Source organism: Piliocolobus tephrosceles, chromosome 20, assembly GCF_002776525.5.
Source record: "Piliocolobus tephrosceles isolate RC106 chromosome 20, ASM277652v3, whole genome shotgun sequence".
In the NCBI taxonomy this organism is placed as follows: Eukaryota; Metazoa; Chordata; class Mammalia; order Primates; family Cercopithecidae; genus Piliocolobus; species Piliocolobus tephrosceles.
In genome coordinates, this window is record NC_045453.1 from 9,953,451 (window position 1) to 9,967,462 (window position 14,012).

At 46.3% G+C, this 14,012-nt stretch overlaps 2 protein-coding genes across 5 annotated transcripts in view; both read right to left on the reverse strand.

Moving 5' to 3' along the window:
* RBL1 (RB transcriptional corepressor like 1) overlaps positions 1-2,029 on the reverse strand; it is a 100,867-nt gene extending 98,838 nt beyond the window's left edge. For 3 of the 4 annotated variants that reach the window (XM_026455280.1, XM_026455278.1, XM_026455279.1), the window contains exon 1: positions 1,586-2,029. In XM_026455280.1, the coding sequence (XP_026311065.1) occupies positions 1,586-1,864 (279 nt within the window). In that variant the 5' untranslated portion in view covers positions 1,865-2,029. The remainder of the gene's footprint in view (positions 1-1,585) is intronic. The other variant, XM_026455282.1, reaches the window with a different exon arrangement.
* A 6,704-nt stretch (positions 2,030-8,733) lies between these two features.
* MROH8 (maestro heat like repeat family member 8) overlaps positions 8,734-14,012 on the reverse strand; it is an 84,092-nt gene continuing 78,813 nt past the window's right edge. The window contains exons 23-24 of the mRNA XM_023227999.2: positions 10,256-10,427; positions 8,734-8,983 (exon numbers count right to left, since the gene is read on the reverse strand). Coding sequence (XP_023083767.1) covers positions 10,279-10,427 — 149 coding nt within the window. The 3' untranslated portion in view covers positions 8,734-8,983; positions 10,256-10,278. The remainder of the gene's footprint in view (positions 8,984-10,255; positions 10,428-14,012) is intronic.

The following is a 14,012-nucleotide window of genomic DNA, read 5'->3' on the forward strand; positions in this document are numbered from 1 at the left end:
CCCGGCTAATTCTTTGTATTTTCAGTAAAGACGGGGTTTCACTGTGTTAGCCAGGATGGTCTCAATCTCCTGACCTCATGATCCGCCCGCCTCGGCCTCCCAAAGAGATGGGATTACAAGCGTGAGCCACCGTGTCCGGCTAATCTCCCTTACTTTCTTACTCTTCCCACAGCTTTCCAGTCATGCCACCCATGGATGTGGACCATTGTCCTTTACCCAGTCTATCCAGTCTGGAAGACTTTTTCAGGTACTTTTCCTTCATATATAGGCACACAGTCAACACATATCCAACTCTATGCCTTTGAACCCAGCAATTATTTCACTGGGTGGTGAGTCAGTGGTGCATCCTGGGAGTGGGTCCAGCGCCCTTGGCACATGAAAGCCTTTGAACATGGGGCCAGTGGAGTGCTACATGAAATACACTCCATCACAATTCTGTCTACACTGGACTTACGCTCATCTTTCTCTTTTTAGATAGAGTCTTGCTCTGTCGCCTAGGCTGGAGTGCAGTGGTGTGATCTCTGCTCATTGCAGCCTATGCCTCCTAGGTTCAAGCAATTCCCCTGCCTCAGCCTTCTGAGTAGCTGGGATTACAGGCAGGCGCCAACATACCCAGCTAATTTTGTACTTTTTAGTAGAGACAGGGTTTCGCCATGTTGCCCAGGTTGGTCTCAAACTCCTGGCTTCAAGTGATCGGCCCGCTTTGGCCTCCCAAAGTGCTGGGATTACAGGCGTGAGCCACCACGCCCAGCCTGGGTTTCTGTATTAGAATAACCCTGGGCAAGACAACCTTCTGAGCCTTGCCATTATCACTTGGAAAGCAGGTCTAATACTCATCGTCATGCCATGTTCACAGGGCTGTTGTGAGGATAAAATGCAAGAATGATGGGGGAAAAAATCGAGTAATTATAACTGGCATTTGTTTTATTCAGAGCTAGACACTGATGCAAAGCATCAGGACGATGCTCTGATGGAGGAGGAAACGCAGGGCTGGGATCAGCTTCGTATGCACACTGGCTTTGATCAAACTGCTGCACAGCAACCAGCAGCTCCACCGTGATGAAGCAGAGGGTGTAGGTTAAACGGCTCAGACCCTGGGTCTGGCTCCATCTCTACCCGTGTGACCTTGGGCCTGTAGCTTAACCTGTCTGGGGATCCGCTTCCTCTTGCGTGGAACGGGGATCACAGAAGAGGTTCAGACGGAACTGAGAGGGTCCATTTAAAGCTCTGGCCAGTGGTGTCTTGGCATGCAATTCATTTTCACTTTACCATTATATTTGTTCTTACCGATTTAAGGGCACCACCATGACGTTTGTGGCGCTTAGCGGGGTAAAGTGTGATCAGGAAGCCTGGGGTTTGAGTGGCGCAGGGCCTAGGCCGCTCCTTTCCTGGGCTTCAGTTTCCCGCCTCAAAATGATGGGCGGATTCGCTGAGCAACCCCCACCCTCCCGCCCCTCGGCGCCTGGCTGCGCAGCGACCCTCCTAGGTGGGGAAACTCCCACCACCCCATAGGCCGGGGAAGGGGCGGGGCAGGGGTGGGGCCTGATGAGGGTAGGGTCCGGCCGCCCCACCTGCTGCCGCTCACCTCCAGGCTGTAGTTGCCTCGGATGGCAGTAAAGTCGTCCAGGGCTTCGGCCGCGCTCCCCTCGTCCAGGTTCAGCTCCTGGCACAGGGCCTGTAGCGCCTCCCCAGCTGCGGCGACCACCGCCGCCCCCTCAGCGTGGGACTCGTCCTCGAACATCTCTTCAGGCCCCGCGGGCGGCGCGCCACGGCCCCCGACTTCTTTCTCCCTCCCAGGCGCGCTACCCACAACCACCTGCGCCAAAGCGCGCGAAAACTTGCAGTTGCGGGGATGCCTCGTCATCCACCGTCTGCCTTCGCTTTGCTCCTCAAAAAAAGTCCGTTTTTCCTCCGGAGCTCTTAGCCGTCCCTCCCCGGAAATGTGATAAGAAGACGGACCTCAGATTCTGAAATACCCGGCCTTAGCCCTTGGCTGGTCGCGGGGGGCCGAGCCGGCGGGACAAAAAAAAGAGCGGAGGGATCCTCAGCCTGAGCGCAGAGCCTGCTGGGAGGTGTAGTCCATCTCCTGGGAGATGAAGCCGGCGGCCTCCACCTGTTTTCCTGGTTAGGCTCTTGGGTTTTTGGGCAGGCCTAGGCTGCCTACTGCGAGGTGGCCTCGTGCAGTGTAGTGAGATGCCTCCTCTATCCACGGGCCCTGGGTTTGTCACTGTCTCAGGGCGCCAAACATAATCTGACTGAGCTATACCCCTTGAGTTAGGAGATGGAGAGGCTGGAAGAGAAAAAAAAATAGCCCCTGGACGAAGAAGGGCCTCCTGGGACTCTCCCCAAAGTCCCAGTGCCCAGTGAGCAGTTCCCTAAATGACGGAGGGGAAGGACTGCTGAGGGATATTAGAAGACGGATCCTCATCTTATGTTAGTCACTAAAAGAGGCGGGGAGAGAAGACGGCAGTAATGGGGCAACAGAATAGGGTCTGGAGGCAGGGAACCTATGGCTGTTTCACGTGACTTCCTAGAACTAAATTGAAAGGAAAACCCCAACTTTCCACGCCTAAGTAACGAAAGAACCAGAGGCTATTCCCTTGGACCTTTTCTGCATGGCAGATGGGAAATTGGCCCTCCGCAAGAAATCACACTGAGCGCCTTCCAGTCTTCATTTGCAACCTTGTAACTTCACTCCAGCCTCTGAATGGTTGTGAGAGGTGACAATGTGCTAGCAGCCCTCACTCTCAGCGCCTCCTCGGCCTCAGCGTCCACTCTGGCGGCGCTTGAGGACCCCTTCAGCCCGCCGTGCCACTGTGGGAGCCCCTCTCTGGGCTGGCTGAGGCCGGAGCCGGCTCCCTCTGCTTGCGGGGAGGTGTGGAGGGAGAGGTGCGGGCGGGAACCGGGGCTGCGCCCGGGGCTCGCGGGCCAGTGTAAGTTCCGGGGGCCGCGGGCTGGGGCTCGGCGGGCCCCGCACACGGAGCGGCCAGCCGGCGCCGCCGGCCCAGGGCAGTGAGGCGCTTAGCACCCAGGCCAGCAGCTGCGGAGGTTGACCGGGTCCCCCAGCAGTGCCGGCACGCCAGCGCCGCACTCAAATTGTTGCTGGGCCTTAGCTGCCTCCCAGCGGGGGAGGGCTAGGGACCTGCAGCCCGCCATGTCTGAGCTCCACCCCCTGCGGTGGGCTCCCGCGTGGCCTGAGCCTCCCGGACAGGAGCCGTCCCCTGCTCCGTGGCGCCCGGTCCCATTGACCGCCCAAGGACTGAGGAGTGCAGGCGGGGCTCTGGACTGGCGGGCAGCTCCGCCTGCAGCCCGGGTGCAGGATCCACTAGGTGAAGCCAGCTAGGCTCCTGAGCAGGATGGGGACTTGGAGAACTTTTATGGCTAGAGGATCGTAAATACACCAATCAACACTCTGTGTCTAGCTCAAGGTTTGTAAATACACCAATTGATAATCTGTATCTAGCTACTTCAGTGTCTAGCTAACCTAGTGGGGACTTGGAGAACTTTTCCATCTAGCACTCTGTGCCTAGCTCAAGGATTGTAAATGCACCAATCAGCACTCTGTCAAAACGGACCAATCAGTTCTCTGTAAATTGGACCAATCAGCAGGATGTGGGTGGGGTCAGATAAGAGAATAAAAGCAGGCTGCCCCAGCCAGCAGTGGCAAGCGGTTTGGGGTTCCATGCTGTGGATGCTTTGTTCTTTCACTCTTTGCAATAAATCTTGATGCTGCTCAGTTTTTGGGTCCACGCTGCCTTTATGAGCTGTAACACTCACTGCAAAGGTCTGCAACTTCACTCCTGAAGCCAACGAGACCATGAACCCACTGGGAAGAACTAACAACTCCAGACGCGCTGCCTTTAAGAGCTGTAACACTCACCAGGAAGCAGCTTCACTCCTGACAGCGAGACAACAAACCCACCAGAAGGAAGAAGCTCCAGACACATCTGAACGTCTGAATAAACAAACTCTGGACACACCATCTTTAAGAACTGTAACACCGAGGGTCCGCTGCTTCATTCTTGAAGTCAGTGAGACCAAGAACCCACTAATTCTGGACACAGTTGCTGTCCACAACCAATCAGACTGATGGCGGGAGAGTCTTTGTTTGCCTAATAGTATACTTTTGTAACTTCACCCTGGCCTCTGATTGGTTGCTTTCTGCAACCACTCAGACTGATTGTGGGCTACCACTTCAGTTACATTGAGTAAGCATAAAGTGACCAATGGGAAACTTCTAGGGGATATTTGGACCCAAGAAGATTCTGTATCTGGGCCCTTGGGCTGCTGTGTGGGTCTGCTTCCCCACTGTGGAGTGTACTTTTGTTTTCAAGAAATCGCTGTGTTCGTTCTTTTGTTGTTTCATTCTTTATTTGCTTTGCCTGTAATCTCAGTACTTTGAGAGGCCGAGGCAGATGGATCACTGGAGGCCAGGAGTTCGAGACCAGCCAGGCCAACAAGGCAAAACCCCGTCACTACTAAAAATATAAAAATTAGCTGGGCGGGTGGGTGCACCTGTGTAATCCCAGCAACCTGGGCAACTGAGACATAAGAATTGAGAATTGCTTGAACCAGGGAGGCAGAGGCTGTAGTAAGCCAAGTTTGCACCACTGCACTCCAGTCTGGGTAACAGAGTGAGACTCTGTCTCAAAAACAACCAACCAACCAGCTAAGGACACATCTGTCAAACCCAGCCTCACCTACTTGCATTTAAAAAAACCCAAAATCAATATGCTCTTCCTTATACTGATTTTATTTTTTCTGATTATCCCAGGGCATGCCCATGTAACCCAAAATTGAGCTTTTCTGAATAGAAAATAACGTATGGCAGGCCGGGCGTGGTGGCTCACGCCTGTAATCCCAGCACTTTGGGAGGCTGAGGCGGGCGGGTCACCAGGTCAAGAGATCGAGATCATCCTGGCCAATATGGTGAAACACTGTCTCTACTAAAAATACAATAATTAGCTGGGCATGGTGGCAGGCGCTTGTAATCCCAGCTACTTGGCAGGCTGAGGTAGAAGAATAGCTGGAACCCAGGAGGCGGAGGTTGCAGTGAGCCGAGATCATGCCACTGCACTCCAGCCTGGTGACAGAGAAAGAAAGAAAAAGAAAATAAAGTATGGGTAGTGAAATAGATTTACTGTGCCCTTCATTTTTGATTCAGATACATATGAAGGTTGTTTCTATTTTCATCCCATTGTGTGATAGCCTCTATGATTAGCCTCCCTGTTGTGGTTTAATATTTCAGAGTTCTCCCAAAGCATGTGGTTGGAGCCTGATTATGACCTTTAAGATGAAAAAGATTATAGTGTGCACCTTTCCAAATGTAATTCAAAATATACGCAATTCTAAATCACAAAGTAAGTGTAATAAAGTACAAGAAAGTTCTAATTAATTTTCCCAAGATGTCTCTTTCATTTTGAAATTCTTAGTTTTTTTTTTCCTTTTTTGTCTTCCAGCTTTGCTATGCCCTAAGCAGAAAATCAGTCTGCACTTGCCCCTCTTAGGACAAACTGCTTGTCTAACCTTCTAACTATTTTTTTTTTTTTTTTTTTAAGCAGTTGATAGTTGTGGGGCAGGGGCAAGACCTGACCTCACCATTTTTTTTTCTTTTTTTTTTTAGACAGTCTCACTCTGTCACCCAGGCTGTAGTGCAGTGGCAAGATCTCAGCTTACTGCAACTTCTGCCTCCCGAGTTCAAGCAATTCTCCTTCCTCAGCCCCCCGAGTAACTGGGACTACAGGCGCATGCCACCACATCTGGCTTTTTTCTTTTTTGTTTTCATTTTTAGTAGAGATGGGGTTTCACCATGATGGCCAGGCTGGTCTTGAACTCCTGACCCCAGGAGATCCACCCACCTCAGCCTCCCAAAATGCTGGGATTATAGGTGTGAGTCACCATGCCTGGCTGGACCTCACCATTCTTTTTTTTTTGAGACGGAGTCTCACTCTGTCGCCCAGGTTGGAGTGCAGTGGCATGATCTCTGCTCACTGCAAGCTCCACATCCTGGGTTCACGCCATTCTCCTGCCTCAGCTTCCCGAGTAGCTGGGACTACAGGCGTCCGCCACCACGCCCGGCTAATTTTTTTTTTGTATTTTTAGTAGAGATGGGGTTTCACCGTGTTAGCCAGGATGGTCTCCATCTCCTGACCTCGTGATCCGCCCACCTCGGCCTCCCAAAGTGCTGGGATTATAGGTGTGAGCCACAGTGCCCGGCCGACCTCACCATTCTTAATCTTCTTTTTCCTCAGAGGAAAAACTAAAGTGGTGATCTTTAAGCTAGGTCTACACTGTGGAAGTAGTGCATTATAAAGATCAATAAAGCCTTTCTACCCACAAAACAGGGAAAGGATTTGCATACAATCTTAGAAAAGCCATGTAAATGGCTTTTAGATGTGAAAAGATACCCAACTTTCTTTTTCTTTCTTCCTTTCCTTTCTTTCCTTTCTCTGTTTCTTTCTTTCCTTCCTTTCTTCCTCTCTCCCTCCTTCCCTTCCTTCCTTCTTTCTTTACTTCCTCCCTTCCTTCTATTTATTTATTTATTTACTTATTTATTTATTTATTGAGATGAAGTCTCACTCTTGTCACCCAGGCTGGAGTGCGATGGTGCAATCTCGGCTCATTGCAACTTCCACCTCCTGGTTTCAAGCAATTCTCCTGCCTCAGCCTCCCGAGCAGCTGGGACTACAGGCATGTGCCACCATGCTAGGGTAAATTTTGTAGTTTTTAGTAGAGATGAGGATTCACCATGTTGGCCAGGATGGTCTCAATCTCTTGACCTTGTGATCTGCCCGCCTCGGCCTCCCAAGGTGCTGGGGTTACGGGCGTGAGCCACTGCGCCCGGCCCCAATCTTTCTAATAGGAAAAATATATATATACAAGTTTAAGCCAGTGTAAAACCATATTTTAATCTATTCAATTGTCAAAAATCCAAAAGTTTGAAAATGTTCCAGCGACTCCCCATTTCCTTCAGGGTTAAGCCAAGCTCCTTGTCCTGGCCTACAAGGCACTGAGGGTCTGGTGGTCCCCTGTCTAACTCTGCTTTCATTTGCTACTCTCCCCTTTCTCACCCTCCCCTAGTCATATTTGTGATTCCTTATGGCTACCTTTTTTTCCTTTAATTTGGAAAAATGCAAACTCAATTTTTATTTAGTCATAACCACAATGTTTAAAAAAAGCATTTCATCCACATCACTAACTAAAAGATAATAGCTAAGAATACTTGAACCAGATATCAAAGAATTGGGGGAAATGGGGGCCGGGCATGGTGGCTCATGCCTGTAATCTCAGCATTTTGGGAGGCTGAGGTGGACAGATCACTTGAGGCCAGGAGTTCGAGCCCAGCCTGGCCAAAATGGCAAAACTCTGCCTCTACTAAAAATACAAAAATTAGTTGGGCATGATGATGCTCGCCTGTAGTCCCAGCTACTTGGGAGGCTGAGGCAGGAGGAGAATCACTTGAACCGGGAAGGCAGAGGTTGCAGTAAGCTAAGATTACACCACTACACTCCAGCCTGGGCAACAGAGCGACACGCCATCTCAAAAAAAAAAAAAAAAAAAAAAATTAATGCAATTAACCATTAGATATTTCTATTCTTCACCTGCCGGTTGTTCCATTTCCTTTCTTTTTTTCCCATATCACCTCCAAAATGTCCCTCCATTGCCCTAGATAGCTCAGCTCTGGCTCTCCGTGTATATTCTTCAACCAAACAAGAGCCTGAGAATCAGATTGATGGTGACTATTTCTAATTAGTTCAGTGTGCCTGTTGGGGGTCTCCCACAATTCCACAAGCAACTTATAAAACTGGTCGCCCAGCACAAACTAATCTCTTTTCCCAGAAAATTTCTGCTTGTAAGAAATTTTTCTCCATTTATGCTTAAAGCAGACAGTAGGTACTCAACAAATAATAGTTCCTATCCTAGAGCCATTTGAGGATCTGATATCGGTTATAGGAGAGGGAATCATGAAAATAGAAAAAAGGGGAGAAGGAGTGGAAGACTTGGATATATTTACCATTACACCAATTCAGAGATTTTTTTCTTGCTTGGAGGTTTTTTCCTTTTTTTTTTTAGATGGAGTCTTACACTGTCACCTGGGCTAGAGTGCAGTGGCATGATCTTGGCTCACTGCAACCTCCGCCTCCTGGGTTAAAGTGATTCTTCTGCCTCAGCCTCCTGAGTAGGTGAGACTACAGGCACATGACACCATGCCCTGGTATTTGCATTTTTAGTAGAGACAGGGTTTCGCTATGTTGGCCAGGTTGGTCTCAAACTCCTGACCTCATGATCTGCCTGCCTCGGGCTTCCAAAGTGCTGGGATTATAGGCATGAGCCACTGCACCTGGCCGCTTGGAGGTTTTTAAGGGAAAGGAAAAGGAAGAAGACAGGGCCATAAAGGATTTCACAAAAATACATCATTAAATATGAAACTATTAGAATGGATTGTTGGCCAGGCATGGTAGCTCACATCTGTAATCCCAGCACTTAGGAGGACAAGGTGAGCAGATGACTTAAACTCAGGAATTTGAGACTATCCTGGGAAACACAGCAAATCCCCATCTCTACCAAAAATACAAAAAATTAGCTGGGCATGGTGGCACACACCTGTAGTCCCAGCTATTTGGGAGGCTCAGTGGGGAGAATCACTTGAGCCCAGGAGGCTGAGGTTGCAGTGAGTCATCATCGTGCCACTGCACTCCAGCCTGGGTAAATGAGTGAGACCCTGTCTCAAAAAAAAAAAAAAAAAAAGTTATTTTATTCTTAATATTGTTGGCAATTAAGCAGACATACTAACATTGTAACATTAACATTTATTTAGAATCTCTTTTGAAGCTGTCCTTGACCTGCTTCTCAAGACTGGAATTCTGCTGGGTGCGGTGGTACATGCTTGTAATCTCAGCACTTTGGGAGGCTGACACAGGAGGATGACTTGAGGCCATGAGTTCAAGACTAGCCTACCTGCACAACATAGCAAGATTCTGTCCTACAAAAAAAAAAAAAAAAAGAAAGAAAGAAAAAGAAAAAAAATTAGCTTATTCATCTCTAGCTCTTAGTCCCTGGTGCGAGTCCAGTACAAGGGGGAGGAAGGGGAATTAATAATCACTAAATATGTACTCTGTGCTCAATCTGTGTAATACCTCTTACACATACTCTTTCATTTATTCCTTTCAACAAGCCTTTAGTTAGAAAACACTATCTCCATTTTTTACATGAACCTGCAGTTGAGAAATAATTTTTTTTAATGTTTCCAGAAAGTCAGCTATAATGCTGGCATTTGATCCCAGACCTGCACACTCCGAACTTCATAATATTTCCACTGTATTATTTTGCCTATTCCAAATATAGCTCTATTTACAGAGCAAATAATTGTGCTGATATTTGCTAAGATAGCATGTGCAAGATAAAATCCAGTTTATGATTTAAATGGAGGCAGAAGATGTAGATATAGGCAAACCCTAACATCACCTATATTAGCTCTTGTTTCTGTTTTGCCTTTCCCATCTGACAAAGAACGGTTTGTAGCAGTTAAGGGCTATCTTATTTTCTGAGATGGAGACAACAGCATGAAGGGCCATTTAACAGGTATGGGTGGTTGTATGGGCCTGTAGTTCCAGCTACTTAGTAGGCTGAGGCAGGAGGCCAGGACTTCGAGGTTAGTTGTGATCATGCCACTGCACTTGAACTTGGGTGACAGAGGGAGACCCTATCTCTAAAAGAAATCAAACAAACAAAAAAAAGAGGTGAACTTTTTTTTTTTTTTTTTTTTTTTGAGACAGAGTCTGACTCTCACCCAGGCTGGAATGCAGTGGTGTGACCTTGGCTCATTGCAACCTCTGCCTCCTGGGTTCAAGCGATTCTCCTGCCTCAGCCTCCCAAGTACCTGGGATTACAGGTGCCTGCTACCATGCCTAGCTAAATTTTGTATTTTAAGTAGAGACGGGATTTCATCATGTTGACCAGGCTGGTCTCAAACTCCTGACCTCAAGTGATCTGCTGCCTTGGAGTCCCAAAGTGCTGGGATTATAGGCGTGAGGTACCATGCCCAGCCAAAAACTCTGTAGATTTTTAAACTGTATCTGCAATTTTAAACTAAGAAGTGCCCTCCTCTATATCTTCTTCAAGGTTTTGAAAGCAAAAAACACGTTGGAGGTAATTAAATGGGTAGAGGTGGCTTCATGCTGGCATTGTTTTAAGTCTGAAAAAAGGGGGGCTGGCATCAGTGGCTTCTGTGGTTTCTGAAAGGATTGGTTTTTACCTGATGTTGCTTGCCTTGTGTTTCTAGGCAGAGGACCTGCCCATGAGCTTCTGCAACCAGTTTACTCTCTGCTTAGGTTTTGGTTCGGCCCTCGCCATCTGGACTAGTAACAGAGTCTGGGAGGTGATGATGCACAGCGAGGGCTCAGGGTCACACAGCAGGTCTCTCAGATCTAGCGGCAGGCAAACACAGGTTGGAGGTAAAAGCTCCTGAGATCTATGGAAATGAACGAAGGTCTAGATAGCAAAAAGCTTACATGCCCATAGCAGCTTAGATTACAGGTCCAACTGTCTAAAAGTTTATATATCAGTGAATTGATTCCAATTTTGATCTACAAAACCTACTGGTTTCTGAGTTGCCAAACATTCCACTCTTCTGCAATAATCACATTCCAAGTAGTCTTTCTAAAGTCAAATTATCGGGACCTCCCAAGCCATGTCTAATGTTAATATCTAAGTTCCTGTGTTGGTCCTAGAAGTAACTCTTACGTCACTATCCTCTTTTAATTACAAAAAACAAAACAAAACTTTTAGTTTTTAACGTTTTCTTTTCTTTTTTTTTTTTGAGATGAAGTCTCCTTCTGTTGAGCAGGCTGGAGTGCAGTGACACGATCTCGGCTCACCATGTTTCACCATGTTGGCCAGGCTGGTCTTGAACTCCTGACCTCAAGTGATCCACCCACCCTGGCCTCCCAAAGTGCTGGGATTACAGGTGTGAGCCACTGTGCCAAGCAGTTTTTATGTTTTCATATTGCAAAATAAATACGTGTTCATTGTGCAGAAAATTTAGACATTACACGTAAGCACAAGAAGAAAAGTCACCCATAATCCTACCATCTAGAGAAAACTACTGTTATTTTCAATGTATATCTTTCTGGTCTTTTTTTCATACATTTATATTTACATATATATACTTTTACTTTTTGTCCAAACGGAACCATATGACCTAGGAATTGCAAATGCTGGTTTTATTTAATGATACCACATCATCATTTATCTGAGTCATTTAAAAATTATTCTAGCACTTTGGGAAGCCTAGGGAGGTGGATCACCTGAGCCCAGGAGTTCAAAACCAGCCTGGGCAACACGGCAAAACCCTATGCCTACATAATATCAAAAAATAAAACACTAGCCAGGTGTGGTGCCTTGTGCCTGTAGTCCCAGCTACTTGGGAGACTGAGGTGGGAGGATCCCTTCAGCCTAGGAGGTAGAGATTGCAATGAACTGAGATCGTGCCACTGCATTCCAGCCTGGGCAACAGGCTGAGATCCTGTTTCAAAATAAATAAATAAATAAATAAATAAATAAAATGAAAATTATTCTATAATATTTTTCATGGCTATTCAGGTTGAGGATCCCGTATCCAAAATGTTTGGAAGCAGAAGTGTTTTGGAAATTAGACTGTTTCAGATTTTGGAAGATGTGCATATACATAATGAGATATTTTGGGGATGGGACTGAAGTCTAAACACAAAATTCATTTATGTTTCATATACACCTTATACATATACCCTGACAGTAATTTTATACAATATTTTAAATAGTTTTGTGCATGAAACAAAGTTTTGACTGTGTGTGTGTGTGTGTGTGTGTGTTTTAAACAGAGTCTCACTCTGTCATCCAGAGTGACAGATCTTGGCTCACTGCAACCTCTGTCTCCCAGGTTCAAGCGATTCTCCTGCCTCAGGCTCCTGAGTAGCTGGGATTACAGGTGCGCGCCACTATGCCCGGCTAATTTTTGTATTTTTAGTAGACAGGGCTTCACCATGTTGGCCAGGCTGGTCTTGAACTCCTGACCTCAGGTGATCTGCCTGCCTTGGCCTCCCAAAGTGCTAGGATTACAGGTGTGAGCCACCACAACTGCTTGATTGTGTTTCGTCTTATGAGGTAGGTCAGATATTGAATTTTCCCATTGTGGTGTCACATTAACACTCAAGAAGTTTCAGCGTGGAGAATATTTCAGATTTTGGATTTTTCTGATTAGGGATGCTCAACCTGTATATAATTCTACAATATGAATATGCTATAATTTCTTTAATTATCTGTTGTTTCCAATCTAGATTATTTCCCATTTTTGTTATTCTAAATAACACTAAAATGAACATTCCTGTAATTATTTCTGCTTATTTTCATAGATTAAATTCCTAAAGAAGAATTGATAAGTCAGGTTGGGTACGGTGGCTTGTGCCTGTAATCCCAGGATTTTGGAAGGCTGAGGCGGGCAGCTTACGAGGTCAGGAGTTCGAGACCAGCCTGACTAACAGGGTGAAACCCCGTCTCTGCTAAAAATACAAAAAATAGCCAGGCATGGTGCCTGTAATCTCAGCAACTCAGGAGGCAGAGGCAGGAGAATCTCCCTCTTTTTTTTTTTGAGACGAAGTCTCACTCTGTCACCCAGGCTGGAGTGCAGTGGCACGATCTCGGCTCACTGCAATCTCTGCCTCCCAGGTTGAAGCGATTCTCCTTGAATCACACCTGGCTAATTTTTGTATTTTTAGTAGAGATGGGGTTTCACCATGTTGGCCAGGTTGGTCTCAAACTCCTGACCTTAGGTGATCCACCCACCTGGGCCTCCCAAACTGCTGGGATTACAGGCATGAGCCATTGTGTCCAGCTCAAAGTTTATTAATTGGTAATCTTTGCCATTCCGACAGAAAAACGCATACTGGCATCTCATCATGATTTATTTTGCAAACCTCTGATTACTAGTAATATCAAATATCTTTCATCTATTTATTGGCCATTTGTAATTATTCTATGAACCGCTTATTCATGTTGTTTGCCACTTTTCTTTTGAGGATTTCTAATTTGATTTAAAGGTATTAACCCTTTATCATGTTGCAAATATTTCCCTTCATATTATTGTTTGCGTTTCACTTTTAACTATTTCTCTCTTTTTCAAAGTTGGTTTTTAAAATTTTGATGTAGACAAATCTACCATTCTTTTATTTTATGGATATGCCTTCGGTATCATACCTAGAAAAGGTTCTCTTTTTTATTTTTATTTTATTTAATTAATTAATTTTTATTTTTGAGCCAGAGTCTCGCTCTGCTGCTCAGGCTGGAGTGCAATGTCACGTTCTTGACTCACTGCAACCTCTGCCTCCCAGGTTCAAGCAGTTCTCGTGTCTCAGCCTCCTGAGTAGCTGGGATTACAGGTGCATATCAATATGCCCGGCTAATTTTTGTATTTTTAGTAGAGACGGGGTTTTGCCATGTTGGCCAGGCTGGTCTTGAACTCCTGGCCTCAGGTGATCTACCCCGTCAGCCTCCCAAAGTGCTGGGAATACAGGCATGAGCCACTATGCCGGGCCAGGTTCTCTTTTTTATGTATAATTCTCCAAGCTCTCAAAAACACTCAAGACCTCTTCATAATTTGGAGCTTTATATTTATTAAGCAGTGTTTTGCCTTTAAATTCATCTTGTTTGCTTCCAAAATGTAACACTTCACTAGTTTGTAGTTTCTTTCACTTGTTGCATTGAGGTCTGTCTACATGTTCCACAGAACATTTATTATTTATTTATTTATTTATTATTTTTTGAGATGAAGGCTCGCTCTGTCCCTAGGCTGGAGTGCAATGGCGCATCTCGGCTCACTGCAACCTCCGCCTCCCAGGTTCATGTGATTCTCCTACTTTTGTCTCCTGAGTAGCTGGACTACAGGCATGCACCATGTGCCATCACACCTGGCTAATTTTGTATTTTTAATAGAGAGGGGATTTCACCATGTTAGCCAGGCTGGTCTTGAACTTCTGACC